General features: G+C 36.8%; 1 protein-coding gene across 4 annotated transcripts in view; it reads left to right on the plus strand.

Annotated features, from left to right (window-relative positions):
• The window catches only part of CCDC171 (coiled-coil domain containing 171), a 184,814-nt gene that overhangs the window by 137,591 nt on the left and 21,725 nt on the right, over window positions 1–25,498 (plus strand). For 2 of the 4 annotated variants that reach the window (XM_025166216.2, XM_088129964.1), the window contains 2 exons: window positions 2,226–2,357; window positions 21,764–21,916. In XM_025166216.2, coding sequence (XP_025021984.1) covers window positions 2,226–2,357; window positions 21,764–21,916 — 285 coding nt within the window. Of the gene's footprint in view, window positions 1–2,225; window positions 2,358–21,763; window positions 21,917–22,978; window positions 23,033–25,498 lie in introns of those variants that run through there. The other 2 variants (XM_088129965.1, XM_088129966.1) reach the window with 2 other exon arrangements.

Below are 25,498 nucleotides of genomic sequence, written 5' to 3' on the forward strand. Positions count from 1 at the left end.
TGTTGATAAATTCTTAGTACCTTAATCCACATTAACGTTTTCTTTTATCTGGGTGCACATTGGCTACAATAAGAAACTGAAAAGTTAACATATATAGTCTATAACAAATCAAGTGAAATATGCATTATTATAGATATGGTAAAAATGACATTTGTATTACCTTAGACAAGATGACTATCGGAACAAAATTACACATACCACAGAAGGCCCAAGAGATGGTTTTTGTTCCTCTGGACTCTGTACCCTAAACCTAGAATAGTACAGTTAGAAATGTGTGGAGGGCCCATACTGTTATAAAAATTGCATTATAGTGCATACGTTTGACAGGTACAGGTATTGACAGGAATTCTTTACGTTAACCAGGGAAATGTAAGACTCCCTATTCCCACAGACTAGACTACAGAGTATGAAGATCTCCAGCATTTCATTTAACACTTGCACATCATATCTTCAGGAATGAATACACACACACACACACGTAAAAATAATTGTAAAAAGAATACATTTTTAAACATTTTCGCAACTTACAAAGAAAATATACTGGCACTTAATCCTTAATGTGAAAGGCTCTTCTTAAAACTTGTGGAATGCAGCAGTAGTTTTTATGGTTGTGTTAATGATTATGTAGTAAACTATTATATCAATTACTAGCAGGGCAGGAGAATGTGTCTGGAACTATTTATATGTCTGTTTCCCTTCTAAAATGCTTCTGTATATTGCCTCTGAGATACAGGATTGTACAGTTCAGTTTAATTACTGCAATATTAGAGTTTGCAAACTAAGAAGACAGAATCATATGTGCAGCAACTGATCTCCTCCCCAATAACATTAAAATATAACGTTTGTGTATAGCACAGCACTGTCTGCTTAGAAGGAAGCCTTGTTCTTTGTGTTCTGAAGTCATCGTAAGTTATGGCCCTTTGTACTCTCTGCATCTTTCTCCTCTAGGATGACAGAGTCGAGGAATTTCCATGCTTCTGTGTCCATTTTTAAATACCTTGTGTAGTTTTGATCAAATCCATCAAAATCCAGTTAATTTCAACGATTAGTTCAAAACACACTAATAAACTATGGGTAGTAATGCTAGCTTTTAAAAAAATGTTAAGATAATCAGTTTAACCCATATTTTAGAATTCACATGTAATACTAACACTTGTTAGTTAAAAGTAGAAGCAAATGCTTACAGTTTTCTGACTGCTGCAGATGAGCACGATTAAGCTCAAGGTGTGATTGTATTTTTTATGGTATTACTAGAAGATATACTGTAATATTCAACTGCAGGGACCCTGTAATGGGCTTATTCTCTAGAATTTATGTATAGAGTCAGATTTTGTGTAGATAGAAACTAACAGTGAAATATTATTTATAAATATTGCCCGTTGTATTTTTATAGGAGGCATAATGAATGAAGGTATTGCTCACCTTAACAGAAGGTGGCAGTACAATACCAACTGCATAAGATTATAGTTGTCCACATGAGTATATGGATCTCTCTCATTTATAGTGCTCTGTGTTTTGTTGTTTCTTAAACATTGTGCCTTTGAAATACTTTAAATCCCAATTACTTGACATTTGGAAAATGATGCATTTGTTCCCCTCCCTTTCAGATTTTTTTTTTAAACTTTGTCCAGGTAGTCCTTAATGCTAAAATACTTGATACTTGAACTTAGTCTTTTCACAGGTACTTATTACCACTTTTAATTAGCTGCATATGCAGCTGAAGTTTTAAAAACATTTCCATTATCTAATCTAATTTTGCTACCTCACAGCTTAATTAACTTAAAAGTGTTTTCTTTGATGAGAATAAGATATTTATGTGAATGTGAGAGCCTTTTTTTTTTTTTTAAAGAGGTTCACTGGTGGCACATTTGCTGAAATTAATGTGGTGACAGTGTCCGTCATACTTCTGAATTTCTTGAACCTAGACCTTGTGCATAGCGTGTAGAATTGTGTGCTGCTCCACTTAGACAAGGAGCCTTAAGTGACTTTCTTTCCTATCTCATTTCAGTCTTGGGAGGAGGAAGCTTTTTCTTCTTAACATTCTCTCCCAGCACTCTGAATTAGAGATTTATTTGCAACGAAAAATCAATTAGTCCTAAATTTATTCATGGATTTCAGGTCCAGCGATCAATGCAAGTCCACTCAGTGGACTCAAGGGGACCCACTTCATCCCAGTTAATGTGTCTGAAGGGGAATTACCATTGATACTGTTTTTTCCCTTTTAGGTCAGAGATCAGATCTCACTGTCATGGACTGCAGCAGGCAGGAATGACTTCGCCCTGCAGCTGCCGAGGCTGCACCTGGAGACCTTTGCGATGGAAGGGCTGAAAGGTGGGCCAGAGGTTATAGCATTCCAGGTCAGAGTCTTCCGTAACCTTTCTTTGCCACCAAATGTCCCGAAACATTAACCAATGCTAGAAATAAAGATTTCCATAAGGGAGCTGTCAGTGATTGAGAAATGAGGTATCCAACTACTGCTTAAACCAAATCATTTTGTTAGAAAAAAAAATATATTTTTTGTGTGTTCTAAATGGACTGCTATGGAACTGAAAAAATGATTCAGCAAAGAAAAGTATGCATAATATGTATTCAGGTGTGGTTGCAAGGAAGAGAGTATGCCTTGGACTTCTTTTTTGTTTTTATTTTGGAAGTATAATTCCAGAAATATTCCAAGGGGGTCAGAAATAGAAACTATTGCTCTTATCAATGTCACAGGTTGTCAACAGCATTGTTCCACATAGGAGAAACAAAATGAGAGTGAGGTGCATCACAGTGACTGATTGTTATGCCAGCTAGAGTTGTTCAGCTGCTGACAAAGATTCTAGATTTTTTTTAAAATCTTTTTAGGCCCTTTGTGAATGACACTTTCTGGCACTGACTGATGACAGAGAGTGTTCTGACATATAAAATGGACAATGAATGTAGATGTCAAGGTGCTAATCAGAACACAGTGCTTCTAAAATGCAAGTTCCTTTTTCTTTTCCTGTTTATTCAGGATGATCCAACAGAATGTGTGTTTGAAGTGTTCTTGTGAAAGGATTCATCTTTCCATAGGCATAGTACTGCTGTTAGTAAAAGTAAGTTACTAAAAGTAAAAGTAACATCCATTCTGTTGGCATCAATGGGTTGGGGTGGGAGGTAAGGGGTATCACATGTGTCATGGCATCGTTGCGCAAATGACTTGAATTACATAATTCATGTCATTTGCACAATGATGTCCTGATGCATGTGTAGTTATCCTGCCTCGTTCTGGATCCCTGTGTCCATTTCCTACACAAATTGTGGTTACAGCAGAAAAATCATGGTGCAAAAATATTCCTTTGGGAAGAGGCCTAATGCAGAATGTGTATATGGGCAACATTTCTTGGACTCTTATCTGGATAATACTGAAATACATGTATTTATCTTGGAAATGTATATCATAACTTTAGACCCAAACTAGGTCTGACAACAGGATATCCACAATGTGACATCTTTTTAAAACAAAACAACCCATTAAAATTCAGGCACAGGGAGAAAGGAGGAAGCACCATCCAACTAGCATAGAAGAATCACACCTGTCCTGGGTCTGCTACTAGCTCTGTTAAAATAAACATTTGTATTTGTATCATCTTTTAAAAATATATTTATTTGGAGGTGGAAAATGCCTGAGTATGTTCACATGTGTAAAACCTTATAAACAGTTAGGTTCCCTTTCTGCTAGCACATTGGTTCAAACTTTGAATATTTGTTTCAGTTTCCAGCAGCTGATTCCATAGTTAATCATGGCCACATCGCTAAGGAATATGTACATTTCTTTTCTGAGGTGACAGCATATATATTGACCCCATCACTTCTGGTATTTTTCAGAAGTAAGGACGTATATGATTGACATCTAAATTGTATAAGAGGAGAAAGCAATCATTACAATGTTGATTATATTCTGTTGCTTGTTATTTAAGTACAGTGCATATGTTACCTCCTCAATATCACATAGCTAGCTTGCTGGCTGGCTGGCTAATTTGTTTGTCTGTTTGATTGATTGATTTCTATACCACCCTTCCTCCAGGACCTGAAGGTGGCATACGTAGCCCTCCTTCTGTTTTTTTTCCATAATAACTACCCTGTAAGGTAGGTTGGGTTAAGAATGACAGACTGGCCCAAAGTCTCCTTAGTCTTAGGCCAACATCTTTGCACACATTGTAGCTATTCAAATTTCTTTCTTTTTTTTCATTTTCATTTTTACTGTTTATTGTATTGCGGTTCATTTGTCTTCATGTTCAGAAATTACAGAAATTCTCATTTTTCTGATAAGCACTCTCAAGGATTTGGGAGTGAAAAAGAAAAGAAAAGCATTACCTTTCAAATTTAAGTGAAGGAACCCTTTTATGGTGCAACTATGCTTGAAGAACTATTGGCTAGTTTCCATTGATGTGAAGCAAACTCTTCCTCTACTTTTCCCAGCCAGCCTTCCCGTAGACCAAGGTCCTCTTCACTCCTGCCAACTTTTTGTTAGTTGTTGCTCTCTGCTCCCCCTACTGTTACAGGGAGTGGAGAGGAAGTTGTAAACATTGCTTGGTCAAAGAACAGGCTTATGTGGCTGAAGGAACCAGCTGAACTGGTACCTTAAATGGAAAAAGTTGAACGTGGTAAGGGGAAGGCAGCAAATCCTAGGGCACTGTGGTCATGTTTTTTATCCTCTGAGAAACAAAGCTACGACCAGCTTTATTTTTATACTAAAATAAACCTTTTGTAATGATGGATATGCTGGAACAAGTCTGGCTAATGCTTAGCTATAAAATTTACTACCACTGCCGTTTATTAAAAAGAAGAAAAACGAATCCTTTTTTATCCAAAGGTCACCTGGGGAGCTAGGAAGGTGCAATGACTTTGGTCATTCTGTTCTTCTCTCACTTTTGCATATTAAGTGGGACAAAGAACAGGGAAAAGTTTGTTTTATCTTTTCCTTGAAAATAAAAATAGAAGTGTTTGGCAGTGCCAGGCATTGTGCTCAGAAAAACACTTCTGAACCAACCATAGCTGTGTGCATCCAACATCGCCATTGTTTCTCAGAATGCTTCTGAGACCCATCTAGAAATAGACATGTGCTTAGCCTAGTAGATGTTTGGATACATAGTATTTTTTCCACTGCTAAACTATGTTTCTTCCTTTCACTGGGATTGGACTGTAGTGGTGCTTTGATTATAAACTATTGCATAACAAATGATCTCCAAGTGGCCAACTACTAGTATGGTCTCAATGAACTCATTTTTACATACTATCCATTTCTTGTCTCATTTGCCCAATACACAATTATACTGTAGAGCAAGAGTAAAGAACCTTTGGCCTTCCAGATATTATTAAATTACATCTTCCATCAACACCAGCCAACACAAGTGGTCAGGATTATGGGAATTCTTGCCCAACAACATCTGAAGGGCTGCAGTTCCCCAATCCTGCTGTAATGTGACCACAAAACAGAAACTTGCTGTGCTCATAGGGAACGGCTTCATTTTTCAAAGCTGGAAGTCATCAGAAAAAGAGAGAGCTTTTTGCTTTTAGGCAACGGTAATTTCTGCTGTAATTGAAGAGATATCATTTATTCCTGTGAATCACTTCAGCCTTCCATGTATGAGTAGGGTGAATCAGTGTGTAGAGTGTAGCTGGGATTTACTGAGGGAAAAGGATCCTGCATACTCAAGAAAGGCCTCTAACTTGTGTAAGGATTACACACTCCTTTGACTCATAGACCATTTTTCCCCACTGCAATATTTATTTATTTTCCTTGGGATCTAAATGTAATTTTACAATTGTTCCCATTGTTTATCTTATCAAACCTTTTGAAAAATAACTACACTAAGGACATCTCTCAGCCCCAAACTATATAGGGCTTATTTGTCATACTGAAGGAGAGCCAAGTTTGGGTTTAGAAGTTCGAGGGCTAAGTTTCTTGTTATACAAAGTTAATGTATATGTTTGCTTCAAAGAAATTCCCAAATAAGTGTGGATAGAGGTACAGTTGGGAATCTTATTCTTTCCTGCTCTAGGAGATAGTCTACTGGCTATGTCAGTTGTAGAATGCTTTTTATGATAAAAAGTTCATAATATAATCAGTCATTCAGCAATGTTGAAAATATTGCAGCTCAAGAATAATTAAAAATTTGGTGTCATTGCATAACAAGGTAACTGCCACGTGGGATGGTTGTCACATATATACTGTATATAACAGAGAATCCTCAAATTAATAGAATATTGATAAATGACATTGTAAATGATTCAATTACTTTGTTATTAGCATATCATAATATGAAAACTGAACAAAATGCAGACATGCAGACCTCCATGATCATCATCAGATGCAATCAACAAAACAAATCAAACGTGCTTCACACCATATACCATGTGTGTACTGTATGACACCACATTATTCTTTGTGGCATTTTCTTTTACTGTTTGCTGCCCTTGAGTGATGGAAGGGCCAGATGATCATGATCAAGGACCCTCTCCTGTTTCATGTTCCACTGAAGCAAAGCAACACTGGGGACAGGGAGTAGGAGTAGAGGATGGGAAAAGGCAGGCATAAGGGAATGCCTAATCTGCTAAATTTAGCTTTTCCATTCCCAGGTGTCATTGAACTTAATGAAGTTTACCCCCGGGATAGTCATCACCAGACCCTGTCAGTGCATTTGTGGAATTAGGGTCTTGTGCCCCCGCATAAACCACTCTGCCCTCACACTGAACTTTGTCAACAAAATATCAAATAAGCAGTTACTTAACTAACTGCTGAGTTATGAACACTTGGCAAAGCCTTCATACACACAAACATGCATGCACACCTCACTTTTGCAAAATAAATGTAAGCTATATGGGATGTAAGAGGATGGTGAATAACCCGAAAGAATCCTAGGATTGTGGAAGATAATTCATTGAAAATGTCAGCTTATGCTGTGGTAGTGAAAAGGAAAAAAATCCACAGTAGAGGTTATTAAGGATAGGATAGAAAATATATACATTGAATTATATAGGTATCTATTAAGCTGTCATGTTAAAAATATTTTGAACAGTTTTAGGCATCCTACTTAGAAAAAATATCATAGTGATAGAAAAGGATCAGAAAGGAGCATCTTTTTCTTCAGAGAAGCTACATCTTTCTCACGAGGAACCACTGGAAAAAAAATGTTTAGGTAAAAGATGATGAAGTAGTGTGGCAGTACAGGAAAGAATTTTGTAACATTCAGTGGGGTGGGAAGGTGGAAAGTATTTTTTTTCCCCTCCTACATTGAACTTTCCCTCTTTAGCAGAAGACTCAATTAGAAAGTATATATTCATACAACATAATATTAACTAAGAGAATCTCTTAATTGAGACTTCCGCCAAGATGTAGGGATGAGAAATCTCTTACGAGCTGCATTACTAAATTGGTTTCTGGATTGTGTTTTTGGGTGGGTGGGTGGGAATTACTGCCTTGATGCATGTAAGCCAACTGTAAACTTCTTTCATCTATGTTGATCAATCATGCTCCGTTGGTGCCCTTACTGTGCATATACTGTATTTATCCAGGTTTTTAATAGCCAACAATTTGAACTTAAACTATCTTGAGTTTGGAACAGTCATTTAGTGTATTCTATACTTGAAACAAAACAGCTGGGAGATTAGTTTCAAGCACATAACAGTGCATCACAACAAAACACCAGTAGCCACTTCTGGTGACACGTTTTTCAAGCACTCCTAAAGTTCTGGGTAACTGTATGTTATCTTGCTGGTTTTTTTTATTGTTCCTGGGCCATTACAGCAGCAATTCCTGATACTATGGGCTAAACCCAATGGGGTGATGCAGGGTGCAGAGTGCTGGAGCAAAGCAGCAGGGTTTTAAGCAGCACATGTAAGTTAGTGTGGAACCATTCTGGCAGTGTAGTGAGTGGGTTGTTAAAGGGGAGGGAGGGAGAGAGAGAGATTTCCATTCCCACCCCATTCATCTTAACCGTAGCCCTTCCCAGATAAGACCTGCCTGCCTTGGACAGGGGCCAGGGTGGGGGGGAATTAATTCTTCCAATTAGGTGTTATGTATATACTTCCGATGAAGCACCTCTGTGTTGCTTACTGTCTCCATATATGCATGAAATACCCCCACCCCATCTTTTAAATAACAGTCCTTTTCCAATTTAAGACACATCACTAGCTATATCTATACTATCCCTCCACCTTTCCAATAAAAACTCTACTCCCCACAAAGCCATGACTAGGGATAGAAAGGGATAGTCAGACCGAAGGCCATGTTAAGATCAGCTCAACAAGGAAAGGTGATGGCTGCTGCAAAGAGTCTTGATTTTAGTAAAATGCTTGCTCCCTCTGTGGTAGCAGTGACACCATCATCTGGCATCGTAGAGGAGGCTTTTTCCTTGGCACAGGAAATAGTATGCGGCCTTGTTGCTTCTTCAGCAAGTTCCCCCCTTGTGAATCTGACTCTAAATCTGGTGGCGCTGGTGGTGATCCACAGGAACCAATAAATAATTTGACCCTCCACCAAAGTGGACACATGGAGACACCACGATGATCCAGTGTTCCACTGCCTGCAACCACTGAAAGGTATCAGTCAGCAGGGAAAGGACACTGAGTGTTTTTCAATTTTAGCAGTACATAAGTACCTGTCTAGGCATTGTCTTCTTGCCTCCAGCTAGTGACAACAACTTTGATCTCAAGCAAGCAGTGCTCTCTTGCAGAAGTTGAAGCTATCAGCGAGCAAGCAGCAGGATGGTACCAAAAAAATGTGAAACTCAATGTGAGCTACTGCACAGAATATATATCACGGAGGATGCTGGATTCTGGGATCTCATCTGTCTGATTGCCCCCTGACTACCAGATCCATTTGCATTTAGTTTACTCAAAGTGACACACCTTTCTTTTTTGCCCTTACTTCTTCCTCATCCCTTTGTGATGAGGAAGATCACAAACTAGGGAAGGTGAGGAGAAACTCCATCTTTCTTGCTTACGCTCAGGAGCTGTAGCTGCATGGGTGCATGTGTAGGCAGGTAACATATAAAGTATCTCTAGTTTCCCATTGTGGTACCACTCTGATTTTCTTTTGTCTGAAAACTGCTTCATCAACAGAAGGAGGGTGTTACTAGTTTTATAGTAGCAGAGGGGAGTGTTAACACTGCTTCTGAGTGATAGAGTATAATCATTATAAATTTATAAAGGGCTTACGTCCTCCATTTATTTTATGTAAATTATGCATCCATGTATGATGTAGTCATGGCTTATCATATCGTATTGTACACGGAAGCTAAAGATTGCTCCTCTAATCAATTGGGCAGAGATAAATGTAACATAAAATGTTACATTCCTGCTGCATTTTCTGCTTCTTTCAATAGCACTAGTAGGTCTGCAAAAACAAGCATTCAGGACCCAAGGGAAAATATCTATCTACAAATACAAAGATAATTATGTTGTTTCTTGTCTGTTCGGAACATTGTGGCAAATACTGCATCTTAGAAAATGTACTCTGCGAGACTTTTGAAGGCAAATAGAAGTGCTTTTTCCAGGTGGTAGCACTCATTATTTGCCATTCAAACCGATGGCGTGCAGATATGTAAAATACACAGATTTCCACGATCAACACTATAGAGCTGTTCTGAAGCCCATGTACTGGCTCACCCTGGACAGTTTCAACACAATTTATTCTTGCTGAAGGTATCAATACAATATTGTTAAGTCCCAAAACATTCATGATTTGTATATCTCTCTTGCGCATTCTAAACAGTTCTACAATGAGATTGTTAACTGGTCTCTGGCACCAAGAGGAGGCTGTTCCCGTGCAAATTAATCTGCATGAATTCCCACTCTTTCCAAGCGCAATTATAGGTATTGACCCATAAAGCCCTAAATAACCTAGGACCAATATACTTGAAGGGTCGTCCTATCCTGTACGAAATTGCCTCATTGCCAAAGCCTGGTTTCTGGCCTTCCTGGAGCATTTTAAAACAGGGTAATTTAGGGGAGAATTTGGGGTGGAAGTGTGCTTAGTCTAAGCTTTGTTATTTTTCTTCTATGAGATGTTAGTGGTTTGCTCAGTGTGTCATATGGTGTTTCACTGTTTTTCTAAATTGTGCTGGGCTTTTGGAAAGGGTTACAGTGTTTAGTTTATATATATTTGGGGAGGGGCCGGGAAAGGACATGCTTTATGTGTAGGCAGTTTGCAAGTCCAGTTCTTGGCATCAAATTAAAAGAAGAAGAAGAAAGGTAGTAACTAAGTAACTGATGGACAAATAATGTAATTTGATACAAGGCAAATTTTTATTATTCAGTTTCAGGTTTATGTCTCTCCTCTAAAGGTAAAGTCACCTAGAGTCAAACTCAGCTGGCTTTGCGAACATATTCATGTTGTTTTCTGGGCCACAGTATGGGAATGGTTTCCCATTGTCTTTTTCCAGGTTGTTACCATTTTTCCCTGTCTTCTCAGTCTAGCTTTGCTTAGCTTTTTGAAATCAGCCAAGGTCAGTGAGGTGCAGCTGTTACCTAGCTAGGTTTGCCTTCAAAATGAACTATAATTTTGGCTACTGCTTTGAGGGTGAAGGTCCTAGTTGAGGGGAGGGTGCTTACCTTCCTTTTTTAATCACTTATTTACATCCCTTTGGGTTTTTTCCTGCATTTAAAATGTAAAGCTGTCAAGGCCAAAATAAGGTCTCCAGGCTAGGTGGCATTTTAAAAGTTTGGAAAAAAGGGGGAAATGTTCTGATGTAGCGTATCTCCTCTATGTCTTCAGTCTTAATATTGGTTAAAAAACAGGTGGGTAAACACAAATACAAAGGATGTATGAACTCCTAGCCTTAATGTGAAAAATGAGCTAAAATAAAATGCTTTGCTTTCCAAATGTAAATAGTGTCCATGGATAGGGGAAAAAAATAAAATAAAAATCCAGTAGTATAGGTACTAACTAAAGGAGTCTGATTTCTTTTGACTTTTGTTCTTTAACGTTAAGAAAAGGCAAACAAGTAGTTTTATGGAAAAATAAAAGCGGCTCTGAAGAGGTTGCAGAATGCTATAAGGATGCTGAACTGTTTACATACCACTAAGTGCAGTGAGGCGTCAAAAAAGTGATTATCTCTATAACTTTTCCTTGTTTTGTTCCAGTCCCTTCCAATAGCATATTTTCTTTCTTTTTATCCAAAATGTTATCTGTTTCTATCTGTTCTTCTTTTTGTTCTGAGCTGCTCCTTGATATTTATACTTCCATATAAAATCTCTCTCCACATCTCCACAAGTGTGTGAAAATAACTTTCGCATTTCTCTGAAATAAAAAAAGTATGACTTTTGATGTTTTATATATTGCTATTCATAATACTGGAATGGACAGGAAAAGATATATATGAATATAGTCACATATGCTGCAAAAATTTTATGGAGATGAACTAGTCTTAAATATATATATTGTACTATGTGTTACTGTTAATGTATTGAATCAGCTATACTGAATATGGTATTTAATTGTATTGTAGCAATGATACTACACATTTATTTCCAGATATTTATTTTAGATAGAGATAGAAATAGAGATCAAGAGATGTAGTGACAGAGATAGAGATAGAGATTTGAAGTGACCAAGATCATACGGATGAAAGTTACACTAAACCTTGACATAAGCAGCAAGTTATATTAAATACTTCCGTGCAGAGAAAGGTCGAAAGTTGCCACGTTAGTTCTGAAAGCTTTCTTTTGAGGCTTAAATGGGGAAGGAGTCTATTTTGACAGAATGTTTTGCATGTGAAAATGAGCAACTAAGGTCACCATTGAAGCTCCTTAAAAATCAATGTGAGAATATTGACTAACAGACTTGAAAAGGTTGAGGAATGAACTTTTTCAGTCTTGCCTTTGACTAAGGACAGATCCAGTTGTGTTTGCCTCCTAACTGCATATTCAGATGCCTGCTTTTTAAGGCTACCTGTCACAAGCAGCCTGCATTGATACTGGGTTTCTTTTCTTGTCTTTATGAATACTTTTGAAAGTCAAAAGTTTATGTGAAATTTTATAATTAGTAATACTGGACTTAGCAATGGAACTGTCAGCTTTTTTGGAGAAGAATATAATTTGATGGGGTGCTGCGGTGGAGGTCTGGGGAAGGAAGGCTTATCTGCAACTTGAGCGAGTTTATTATGGCTTAGTGATTTAGTGATTGATTTCATTTGCTGTCAGTTAAGGCTCTCTTAATGTCAAGTTTTTTTGCATAATGCATTGAAATAAAGACTGATGAAGTTCTTCAGAGTGATACCGCTTACATAAACTGACCCTGATTTGCCCTGTTCTGCATGACAATTTAAGTGACAGCAGTTAAAGGAGAATATAGCAATGAATATGCAACTATAGTATTAAGGAAAATGCAGGGTAAATGGCTCAGAATAAAAAACTGTGCATCAGAAACTGGCTAGACTGCTAATTCCACAATTCTTCTATATTGGGGAAATAGGGTGTTGCATGCCAAGTGATATCCTAAATAGCAAATGAAAGGGGAAAAAAGTTTAGGGGGAATTTAATACCAGCCTGTATTCAAGATGTCTGCTAAAAGTTTGCCTTGCTTAGCAGTGTAGATTTTAAAAGTGTGCCAGTTTCAAATCTGTGAGTCTTTTGAGATTCCCCCCCCCCTTTTACGCTGTCACAGTGTGTATATATGTGGCATGTGTTGTTTCTGGTCTGCGGAATGGATTGTGATCTAGTGGAGATAAATGGTTGATAAGATCAACAACTGAACCCTAGTACAGTTTATTAGTAGCTTGCAGCATCGGTCTTCAGGAGGCATAAATTTTGTTACTTTTATGGCTTCAGTAGAGGCATATGTTAAGAGTGTCACATTCTTTGTTCCACAGAGTTGGGATAACAGACTCAAGACTGGTTGATTTCATTTCAGTCCCTCTTTAACACATCATTGGTGAGATACTGTATCACAAACAATGGGAATAGTTGGGAAGATAATGATTTAAGAGGCTAGGTCAAAAAATGGGTGGTGTCTGAAATAGAGTCGAGAAATCTTCAACCCGTGCACACTATGATAATGTGACTTGCTTCAGGTAGCACCACAAGGAGGGAATACATGAAAGCAGGACTAGTTTAGAAGGAATATTTAAAGTGTTAGCCTTACATAGAGAAGAACAGAATCTGGCTTTTGTTTCAGGGTGCAATCTGCTGAGTTTATAACTATATGACAAAGGAATTAACATTGAGAACATTAAGATGACATGTATCTAGGTGTTTTCAAAAAAACATGAAGAATACTATGGTTAGCTTTAAATGTCACTCTGTATGCATGAGTATGATTGCATGCCTGAATGCTTTAGGGAGATGTAAGCTTTGTCCTTTTTTTCAAATTAATAGAAGTTGTGTTTTTAATATCTTCCCCTTTATATTAAACTTGCAGTCATAGTTGGACATCATATTTTAAATTGAACTTTTTCTGGGATATATTGCTTATCTTGCCAAAGCTGAAATGATTCCATGTTTTTAGCCAATAGCATAAATTACTTGAATAGAGAGCTCTGATTTTCTTAATGCCATCATTTCTCATCAAAGTGAATGGAAGAGAGGTGTGTCATGACAGTAATATAGTCAGAGATATGGTTAACTTGTATTACAATTTAGAGAAGAATTCCCAAGATTCTTAGTAGTATGTCTGGGTTATTCTGCTGATAATTTGTATATTCTTAAAAGCAATTAAAAGCACAAAGACACTTTTCAGGGGCATAATTGTGACCTATGCTCAGACCATCATCTAATTTTAGTTCATAGAACATTATTTGAATTTCCAAAGGTACAAGAAATCATGGATGAGGACACCAACTCAAAACCCTCTTCAGTTTGATGATGAACAGTTGATGAACACTTTCTCAGTATCATTTTCAAACCGTGTATCGATTTCTTGTGCAATCCAGCCCACACTTAACAATTTGAATCTCCTTTTCCCTTTTTAGAAGGCAGATACATTTGCATTTCTCCAGTCTTCTAGTACTTCACCTGTACTTTAGTATTTCCGAAAGATTAAGGTTTGGCTAAACTACAAAGGAAAAAAAAAAAGATCTTAAAGATTTGGTCAGAGCATCAGCAAGTTTGCAAATTCCTTCAAAACCCTAGAGTACAATCCATCTGGTCCTGGAGATTTAATCTCCTTTAAAATAAATAGGTAGCCCTGAACACTGTTGCGCTAAATTTCAGATTTCAATCCTACCCCTTCCCAGTTGGAGCGTTGGAGAAGATTGAGGCAATACACCTTGAGCAGATTTGCTTTTTCTTTATTACCTACTCAATGAAGGGAACAATATGGCCAGAAGAGATGCTGGTGCAATTCCAATTTCAAAGTCACACTTAAGTATAAAACTGAAACTGTACAGGCACCTCTCCCTAGCACAAGAAATTCAACAATAGTAAATAATAAATAATACAATATTCCTAAATAATAAGATACTATACTACTCCTCCAAAGCATGGTATGACAAAATAAAACTGGTTATATAAAATCAACTGATCACATTTTGTAATAATTGTGATTATTACATGTGTCAGAAAGGATAATATACTTTGTGTCTCTAGAGAAAGCTTTTATTAGGCAAAGGAATGCTGGTTCGGCAGTATTGTTGCTATGTGGGTCTATCTAGGAGGAATTATTTTTTTGATGAGGCACGTTAACTGGCTATGCCTTCTCCCCAAAACATAAGCATTTACCAGTTCAGATTGGTAAAGGACACAGAGGAAGATTTCCAAAGATGACCCCAAGGTCCAGGTAGAGTCATTTGAGTTGTAATTGTCAGCACTTTGAATTGGACTCAGAAATATTCTGATAATGAATGGAGTCCTTGAATTTAACCATAAAAAAGAAGGTGCTTTTGTCCTGGCAAAGTAGCTTAGAAAGATACCATAGTTTGCTATGATAAACATTACTAAGAAATGCAGAATTAGCAGCAGCACATTCTTGGGTACTCTTTTCATCTACTTCCATGGTACTCCCTCCTTCCACTCTAGCAAGATGAAGAATCTTTTTCCTATTAAACGTATCACAGTGCAACATAGAAAGGGAAGAAGCTGCTTATCACTGCTCATATCTTAGTTCTATAAACATATCATCTGAGTCAATTATTTGTTTAGTTGGATAACACACTTTAAGAAGCATTAAGCAAACTGGAACAGGTTCAAAGAAGAGTAATGAGGATGATCAGGAAACCAGAAATTAAATTTGAGTAAAGGAATTGAAAATTAGCCTTGAAAAAAGATGGAGGGGAGAACATGATAGCCTCTTCAAACCTCTGAAAGGATGTCACTCAGAGGAAATACTCCATCATTCCAGAATGCAGAACATGAAATAATGAATTTATATTACAGAATGACAGATTCTAATTTAATGCTAGAAAACATTCCTAGCAGTAAGAGCAGTTTGAGTGAGAGTAGAACCAATTAACCAGAGTCATGAAGTTGAGTGAAATGAACTGACTGAAGGCCAAATAGTAGTTAACCATCCGGGAGGTCTTTTCTCCCTGTGTACCACCTACACAGGGAGAGCACCAATAGTTAAGCTCAGCTGGCCTACCCAGAAAAGTAGTTGTTTCCCCCCCTCCCAGTGGAAATTTTGCAGCCCATGGGTAGGGATGCTGTAGTTTGACTTTCTACATCAGGTAGGCAGTAGGACTCAATGGCCCCTTTCTAGGGAAAAACCTATTGTTGCAATGAGTAACTCTGCCAGTTACTTAATTATTGAAAATATTTGTACTTTGACTGCTGCCTAATCATAATAGAGTATGGGCTAGACCCTTTTACTCACAAACTCAGAATGAATATACACACACATACACAGGCACACACACAGATACATACTTACATACATACATACATACATGCATTCCCTGGTAAGCATATTTTGAATTGGAGGGGGGCAGTGTCAAGCCACTGAGCCCAGCCCCCTACTCAAAGCAGGAATTCAGTTTAAAACATTCCCGTCAGGTGGACTGCAAGTTTAATTTTAGAATATAGTATTACTCTTAGGACAGCTATGCTTGGCAATAAATGCCATGATGGCTTTTATATGCCAGTCTGTTGTGGTTTCCAGTAGAAGCACTTTCCGTCCCATCTGTCAATTTTCAATGATTGCTCTCTTCAGGTCCCCGCCCCCCCCCCAGAAAATCCTGTCATTATTGAGAGCTTCATCTCCTTGGGGTGTCCACCAACATCTTATTGTGGGGGAAGGGGGGGAGAGACAGAATTGATACTGAAAATGAAATGGCTGGTTGAGCCTAGTGCTCTCATAGTCTCACGTTCTCTGTTCTGGGGTCTTCAGATTGCATTTTGCATATTTAAATGTAGCCTAAAACAGAGTTGGGGTCAGAAAAAAATCTGTCAAGTGGGGAAGACCAGATAACAGCAAAAAGCAGTTTTATCAAATGCGGTTTCCCTTGAGACCCCCAAGTGTTTTTTGCCTGAAAACACATCAGAGAGTACAGCCCATTCTGTAGCCATTACAAGACTGAAACCTGAAATGATTTTTACAAGTACGTTTATGAGAAAATTAAAATTCTGCAGCTCACCTACTACAGCCTCTTTCTCTCGTACCTTAACAATAAAATGATGCATGGAAGCCTCATTTCCTTTGTGTGTTAGCTTCATCTGTTAGCTTCATCTCTGTTGGTTGGGGAAAAGTTTCACATAACTTTGTACACTATGCAAGAAAACTGCAGAAAAGGGGGGAACAAATGGCTTTGGAAAAAAAAAAAGGCTAACAAACACTTCCATTTAAAATGGCAATGAAAGCCATATGTCTTCTATTGGCCTTATTCTCTGACATGTTACTTTAAGCATCACTAACTGCACTTCAAGCATGGTGGGTACTTCACACACAGCAAATAAAGCAAAAGACCCAAATTGCAAAAAAAGGGAAAAAAGTGTTTGATGGTGCCCTGTGGAAGGGATATATAATTTTCTACGAAATACCCAATTTAAGTGGGTATTCTGTTTTGAATATATCTACATTAAACATTCTTTGCCTGTTTCACCTTTTGGACCAATTTAGTATCTGTACAGTAGTCACTTCAGATTGTTATCCAAGTATTTTACTGCACTTTCAGGTACTTTTGAAGTCCATGTATTATTGTCTCTCTTGTTCTTTTTCATTTCTTCATATACATTGCCCTTGGATTAATTTATTATCTACTAATATTCATTTTAGTTCAGGAATTTTCTGAAAGCTGAAAGCCTAACAGGTAAATTTTAATTTGGATATTTCTTCTTTTTTCATTACAAAGAAACCAAAGATTTTTAATGGAACATTTTTTAATCTATATATCATCTTTAATTTCTGCATTGCCTTCTTATTCTTCCATTTATGATATAATTTTTATATAAACCAGCTAGCTTTGAGATTTTGTATTTGGTCTTCTTCTTCTTCTTCTTCTTCTTTTTTTGGTTTTTTTGCTCCTTTATATTGATACAACTTTATCTGGACAAAAATATAAATACTCGTCTGTGTGTGTGTATACCTTCAAATTTCTTGACCTGTTTCACAAACTATAATAGAATCAATTCTTAACATGACATATTTATATTAAATGCTTGTTCTTTTTTTCTCTCTCATCCATACACCCAGGCGCACACACTCATATACACATTACACAAATGTTTGGACAACATACTTTCATAAAAGACTGGAAACCTTATGGACTTTTTGAAAATGAAAAAAATGAATTGGTAATTTACAGATTTCCTGATTAAAAAGGGTTGAATATGGAAAGAAGGGAACCATGTAATGTAATCTTAAAGAGGGAGGAGAGATAAGTTTGCTTGTAACTGCTGTAAACAAAATCGGAACTCGCTTTATATATCTTTTTCTTTATGTGTATCATTTCTTGCACTTTTTCTTTTTTCTTTTTCTTAATTTCTCGTTACATATTCTCATGTCTATTACTTATGTAAAAATGTCTAATAAAAATTATGTATATATAAAAAAATGTTTGGAGAGTAGCTCTGGCAGCATTTGAGAGCCATGATTCCTTCTTTCCTGCTTAGACGTTTCTATTACAAGTTCCCATGCTCAGAGGAATTCCTTTGGTATTTATTTTCTTTTGCAATTTGAAACTACTATATTATTGTATATATTTGGCAAGCGATTATGTTTGGAAGTTGGTTTTGCTAATGGGCGTTTTCTTCAGTTGGCAAATTCTCTAGGAATCAATTGTGCTATCACCAAGCTTACTGTTGCCATGAGATGTTTATATATTCTTAACCAATGTATAATAGGAAGGTAAGAAGGCTAAAAGGACAGGAAGAAGGTCACTCCGGAAATAGATTTTTTTTCTCTTACTACTTTTCTGCATTTGGTTTCTTCTGAATAGTTTGTTGTGTTTTTACTGTAAAATTGGCAGCCATATGTATGTTTTAGATGTTATTAATCTACATCCTGCATTTCAATTTAAAGTGGCTTCTTAATGCTTAAAATTAAAATTCTTCAGCCTTCAAAATGGCTGTGGCCATATTTCTTGCTCCACTGGCATTTCGTCTGGAAAGGATCTTGGTTTTAAAATGAATGTGCCATATGAATGTTTGTGGGTTGTAAAAACTGCTTGCCATGTAATAGCTGGTAAGACTCAACTGCTTTTTAATAAAGAATACTATAGCTGGAATATCTGTTCTTTCCTTGTTATTTATAATGATGTGGGCTAGTATCACATGTCCTTTTGTTAGTTTTTCTGTTACCATATTGCTTGTTCAGAAAAAAAAAAAGGTATTTCATACTTATGACATTACATTCCTTTTTAGACATCTGTTTCAGTTAAACTGTGAAATCAGTATGTAGGATCATGGTGGTATGTTCTGTAGAGGATTTCCCCCCTCGCCCTTCATCCTATACATCCTTGGGGTTCCTGAAAAGTTGTTCCTAAAGATAACTGTACTCAGAATGTGACAGCACCTGGAAGAGAAATTCACTAAAAATTAGTAGAATCAGGCAGAAATTAAAATCATCATCATCATCCAACAGACCTGAAAGACCATGGAAAGGCCATGCAAGGCAGACAAGAAGAAGCTTTTTGAATAGGTCATACTTATACGTGAATTGATGCTGTATTGGTGGTGGATCTCTTTGAAGCCTAAAAGAATGCACCTAAGCCAAGATCCATACAGAAATAAATTCAGTGCAGAAATATCTAAAGATAACTGTAGGGAAAATAAAGAGTTCCTTTTATTTGCAATCCGGAACAATTTATGGGCTATCCCCCTCTCCTCTCCATTGTTCAGTAGAATGAGAAATTTGTTTTGTATTTATTTAAGATAAAATATAAGCTGAATTTGAGCATGGATAGCCATGACCCTGAATCTTTCTGTGCTACTTTTGGTGTCTCTTCACTTGCAAACATGGAATGTCAAAACAGTAATTTTATTTCTCTTTTGTACAGATGACTTTAGAACAGAAATTAGCAGGGCATTGTTTGGGATTCATTCACTGTTTTTCCTCAAACACAACTTTAATACTTTTTAGATAGAGCGCTTGTATGACTCCTAGGAAAACATTTTTTTCATTACATATAGAACTATCCGCATGTAGAATTATTACCATTGAACTCCACATCAGAATTATGTTCCACCATTTAATTCCATATAATGTTCGTTCTAAATAATGTGGTAAAAATATTAATCTCTGTAGTTTGGAGAGAATGGTCCAGTGAACCTCAAAACAGAGACTCTGGGCTGTTTTTTCATCATCATGAGGAGTTATATACAGATATGACTTCTTCATTGTACAATTAATGAACTGTCTAAAATTAATTTTCACATGCTTGTGTGGTATTTACAGAACAAAAGTAGAGCTTTGTATTACATGTTCTATACACTCTTTGGCCCATAGTCTGTAGTAAAGTACTTCTCTCTTTTTCCTAAACAGAAACCTTGATTTTTCTTAATTATCCCATAGGATATTTTATGCTGAGTCAGCAATAAATCAGTTCTTGGCAGCACACTAATAAATACAGTGGACTACTGGAAATACCATCTTTCCACTGAGATTTAAATATGAGGCTCTGAGCACTTGATACTGAAAATTCCATGGTTCCTTTTGGGAAACTAGGAAATGTTACCTCAAAGAACTTGTCCAAATTAAAATGTATATAGCCCTGTTGAAATTTCACTTGGGAGATTAAACTGGATTATAACAAGATTCATAATAGCTATAGGTTTTTTTTTTTATTATTATTGCATTAAGGCATTACACCAAGTGCTTTATACTTTTGCATAACTTTTTTCTGTTTGCAAAGTGTAAAACACTAATTTTAACCTTTTATGTATAAAAAAGAAAGATTCATCTCCTAGGGAAAAAAAGAAATATGACAAATGTTTGTTTATTTTTCCATGATAGATGAATGTATTTAACCCTTGACATAAAGTATGTTAGATTATTTATTGTTCTTTTGGTCAGTTTTTTCCACGAGCATTTCTGTAAATTGGTGAAAAAATACACTTGCTATATCGTTGACTATAGTCAGCTTAATTATGGCTCTTTGCCATACACTGACATCAAGCACAAGTGATGCATTTCAAATGCACACTCATTATTGGTACCATGTGTGAAAACTGTTAGATCTATTAACATTTAGTAGCAATGGCAGAATCTATTAAACACAGTGTCTGTGCAAACCACTTTCATTTCAGCTTTAGCAAGAATAACACATTGTGGCCTTTTGGTTATAATTGGGCATAAAAAGGCTTGGAAAAGTGAAAACAGCAGTAACACATAAACACCGCAATCTGCTGATATACTTCTGTAGAAATGATTTTTTTTTTAATTATTATTTTGTCCACACATGAATTAAATCTTGAATCTTAAAACTGTTTCTGGAATATCTATAGATGAATTTGGTATCTTAAACAGGAGCATTTATGTTTGCCAGCTTGATCATTCTCAAACCTTGAGTTGCTTTATTTGGGGGGGGAGGGGGAACATGACTAACAATCTTTACTTAATCAGTGAAGTTTTTTATCAGCCTTACTGCTGTTCGTACATTTGAGAAATCAGTGCAGGTCACTTCAGAAGGAAACCATAAAGTGGATGGTTTATGGAAACAAAAAGTGATTAACCAGTTGTAAAGAACTCCAGTAATCCCAGCACTGTTATACTATTTGGGTCAGATATCAAGTTACCAACACTGCCAGATCATTTATGCTCAATTGTGCTGTTAACTTTATTATCAGTCGGATCAATATTACACTGCTGGGACATTCTTCTTCTGTATACCTGAAGAGAATTATTTTCCCAGCTATACTGTAATCAGATTATTTATTTTCAGAGGTCTGTTACTTTCTTTAGGTTCCATGCCAAATTAAATCCAATTCCTTTTAAAGGTGAGGTGGGAGAATTAGCAACTCCATTCGTTTTCAAAATGTTCATACTTATCTCTGATGGCATTCTCAGCTTGGCTGAATAAAATTAACTGAGAGATGAGTTTAAATAGAACCAATAAAGCTCTGTTTACAAATCAAAATAGTGTTTGTTTAAACAATTAAGTAACAAATTACAATTTATAATATTGGCACAAAAGCGTACAATATGTATATTTTAAGATAATAATTTTCTGTTGGGACAGAATTTAAGATTTTGTGCATGTGTGTGTGTGTGTTATATATATATATATATATATATATATATATATTTACATATATAAAGAGAAACATACATATGCTAAAAGATAAGTACATTTTCAGAAACATGGAATTCAGCAAAGATGGCACATCTTTTATAGAGAAGTATAATCATTCCTTTTGCTTTTCCTTTAAGGCTATGATTATAAGTTTCATTGATGTCTATCAGCTTGCATGCTCCAGAGTCTCCACATTAGAAAGAGAAATAACATCTCATCGGCATCACATTGCAGCTCTGAAATCAGAACTCCAAACAGCTTGTCTTCGTGAAAATGAAAGCTTGCACTCAGTAAGTGTCTGATTTACTTGTTTTCATGTAATCTTTTTTTTTTTTAATGTACGTTGATATATAATTCTCTGGAACCCTCCATTTGCTTAGTAACTGGGTCAGGAAAGGCGATGTCATTGGGTCACAACATATTTTCTCCCCTATATTACAAGAGTATATCCAGTTTAAAGATAATTTCATGTCTTTCTCAACTTGGCAACTTTAAAATGTGTGGACTTTAACTCCCAGAATCCTGGGAGTTGAAATCCACACATCTTAAAGATGCCAAGGTTGAGAAACACTGGCCTAGAGGGATAGAAGGTTGAAATAGAACAAACGTGTGCTCACTCAAGACAAAACTTTCTGGATTGACAGGTGCTCTCACACCCATGGGGATAATAACTCCTCCTCATCTTGTATGTTCTTCTCTTTCAAATACACCAATATATTTTTATTGTCTCAGTCAGGTGAACTGTCATTCTATATCCTCCACTGTTTTCAATCCACTATCTGCTAGCTCCAAAACTGTTCAGAGGGTTTACCTATATTCAATTTGGAGTTTAGTTTAGTTTAGTTTAGTTTAGTTTAGTTTAGTTTAGTTTAGTTTAGTTTAGTTTAGTTAGGTTGGAGTACAGGCCCCAGTATCACTAAGAAGACTCCTATCCTAGCTCATGAATGAAGGAACACCATGATTAGTATAAAAAAATAGGGGAACCTAGAAGCAGAGTGATTGAAGTGCATGCAAAGAATATTCAATATACCTGCTATCTTTTCACTTTTGTATGTCTGAGAACATTCCACTCGACAACATCCAGGCTTGTTTTCTTAAGGGCTGTGTGACTTGATTTTCTCCTGTTGTTTAAATGGCTCCTTGGCTTGCAACAGTTGCAAAGGACTAAAAAGTGAGGAGGAAGAGCTAAGAGTGAGGACTTGACCTAAAAGAGGTCCAGCTATAGACAGATTGTGAGTAGTATAGTACTAGTCTGTGTCTGAGGAGAGCAGCAAGTTATGGAATTGCCCTTCCTATCAATAGTCTCTGCATTCAAGCTAACATGGAACATTCTTATTTTTTATCTCTGCTAGTCAAAATTGAGAACCTACTGTACACCATAATTTGAGCTTCCAGATGTAAAACAGGTGAGTCTTGATGCAGGAGTCATTATCTGCTTTTTTTCCATGTGTTCAAAGCTTAGAATTGTAGGTTCATAATTTTATGTTGATTTCCATGATGCAACAGACTTTTGAGATAGAACAATGGTCCTAACAGTCAGTGGCCTGAATTTAGACAGAGTGAAGTATACAAACATCCCTCAGATTATGTTTTCTGATACTGGTTTGTTGTCTCCCATAGGGTCCATATATTTAAATAAGCATGGTTTCATTCAATAAAGCATAGCTTAAGACATGATAGCCTTGTTTGGATAGACCATTAGGACACACTTTTGGCATACTTATATTTTCTGATTCTGCATTTTGTTAAGAATAACAAAACAGAGTTTTTGGTTGATGCTATCTGGCTTGGTTAGTTATGTCCACTAAAAGGAGGATTGACTGCTTGATTTTGTGCCATGAAGTTGTTACCGATTCTTAGTGACCACATAGACAGATTTTCTCTATGATGATCTGTCCCTAACCTGGTCTTTCAGATCTTCCACTCATTGCCACTGTAACTGAGTCCATCCACCTTGCTGCTGGTCATCCTCTTCTTCTCTTTCCTTCCACCTTTACCAGCTTTAGAGCCTTCTCCAGAGAACTAGTTCTTTGGATAACGTGTCCAAAGTAGGATAATTTGAGCCTGGTCATTTGTGTCTCGAGTGAGAACTCTGGGTTGATTGGTTCAATGATCCATTTATTTGTTTTCTTGCCTGTCCATGGTATTCTCAAGAGTCTTCTCCAACACCAAAGTTCAACACTGTCAATACTCTTTCTGTCCTGCTTCTTCAAAGTCCAGAAAGGCCAGGATAGTATTCAGAGCAGAGTGCAGCAGCATGCTGCTCACTTTGTAATAGCTTACCATTTTGTGCAAATGCAGGAAATGCAAAACCATTATTTTGATTGCAGGATGCAAATTATGGTGCTGTCATAAGTGTGAACCAGGGGAAATAGCATGCAATGCATGTACACTGTTTAGGATCAGGATCTTAATGTACTTCAATGCAAGGGTTTTTAAAATTTCTTGGTCTCCTATAAATGTGTTGAATTGAGTCAAAATGTAGTACATGAAGTTAGTTTCATAACAAAGGTAATTATTCCAGCACAGAGCAGATGATGGGTTGTGGAGGTTTCAGGGCCTTTTCAAAAAGGATTTGGTATTCATATCCAGCTACAGCAAGGAACCTTCAATGAGCTTGCATTTTAGAGATACAATTATGTTTGTATGTGTTTGTGTATGTGTATAAAGACAATGGGCTTGTCAGTCATGTAAGCATTTTAAAAAGTTGGGGTAGGGACTTCCTGATTATTACAAAAGTCCAAAAGGGAACCATTATTTATTTATTAAGTTTATTTAAACAAAAACAAAAACAAACCATTGGCCTGCTTTTCATCAGAAGATGCATGAAGGTAGATTCTGTTTAAATATTGGGGGGGAAAAAACCTTCCTAACATTAAGAACAGTTTGACAATAGAACCAATTATCCAGAGGAATGGTAGACTCCCTTCACTGGATGCATTCAAGTACAGGCCAGAATGCCATCAGCCTGAGGTGCTTTAATTTTAATTCCTCCATTGAGCAGAGGATTGGTCTCTTTGACCTAAACTATGCCTTCCAACTGCTTAGTTCTGTGAAAAGTAATCCCAAAGCAGGATGCAATAAAATAAACCAGTGAAACTATACAACATTCAAAAGCTGGAATCATCTTAGGGACTCCAGATTGGTGGAGATTTCCTATTTTTCAGAAAGAAACACAGGATGACCAGTCAGAATTGCAGAATTCTGAGCTTTGGATGACTTGTTCTAATGTGACGTTTTAGCATTCTGTAGCCATATTATCCTTCTAAGGTCTTTGTCTCCCACAAGTACTGAAAAACCCTAAAGCAGCAGACCATTGATTTGGATCTGTCCCAAGATTCCTTGCTTACTTTCAAGGGCAGGCTTGGGCTTGTTGGTGGGGTATGTTTTTGATGTAGAGGACATGTATTCAACATCTATCATCAATCATGGAAGCTCACTGAATGACACTGGGCTATTCATTATCGCTCAGCCCAGTGTATTTTTCAGGATTATTCAGGAAAAAAGATGAAAGGCAGGAGTGCTGAGTATATTGCCCTGAACTCCTGGAAAAAATATAGAATATATTCTGCCTTTTAACCATATTTGAGTAAATAGAATATGCAGGCTGCTCAGAGTCAGTTTTGATTGGAGTGGCATATAAGTAGATAAAATGGTAAGGCATAAATTGATATAAATTAGCCCTGTAGTTCTGCTTTGCTTACCTCTTCATGTGGTTTCAAGTCAGTGACTGAACTGCTGCTCAGCTGACGTTATGAGTAGAGCCATTACTTTGGGGGCAAGGTTCAGGGTCTTGTAAATCTGAATGGACAGAAGGGCTTTCAAAGGTGGTAGAAATATCCAATATTATCTAAAGACAGCATTCTAAAATG

The sequence above is a fragment of the Python bivittatus genome, unplaced genomic scaffold (assembly GCF_059951505.1).
Source record: "Python bivittatus isolate LINGU-HERP-01145 unplaced genomic scaffold, Pbiv_v1 ctg000850_np1212, whole genome shotgun sequence".
Taxonomy (NCBI): Eukaryota; Metazoa; Chordata; class Lepidosauria; order Squamata; family Pythonidae; genus Python; species Python bivittatus.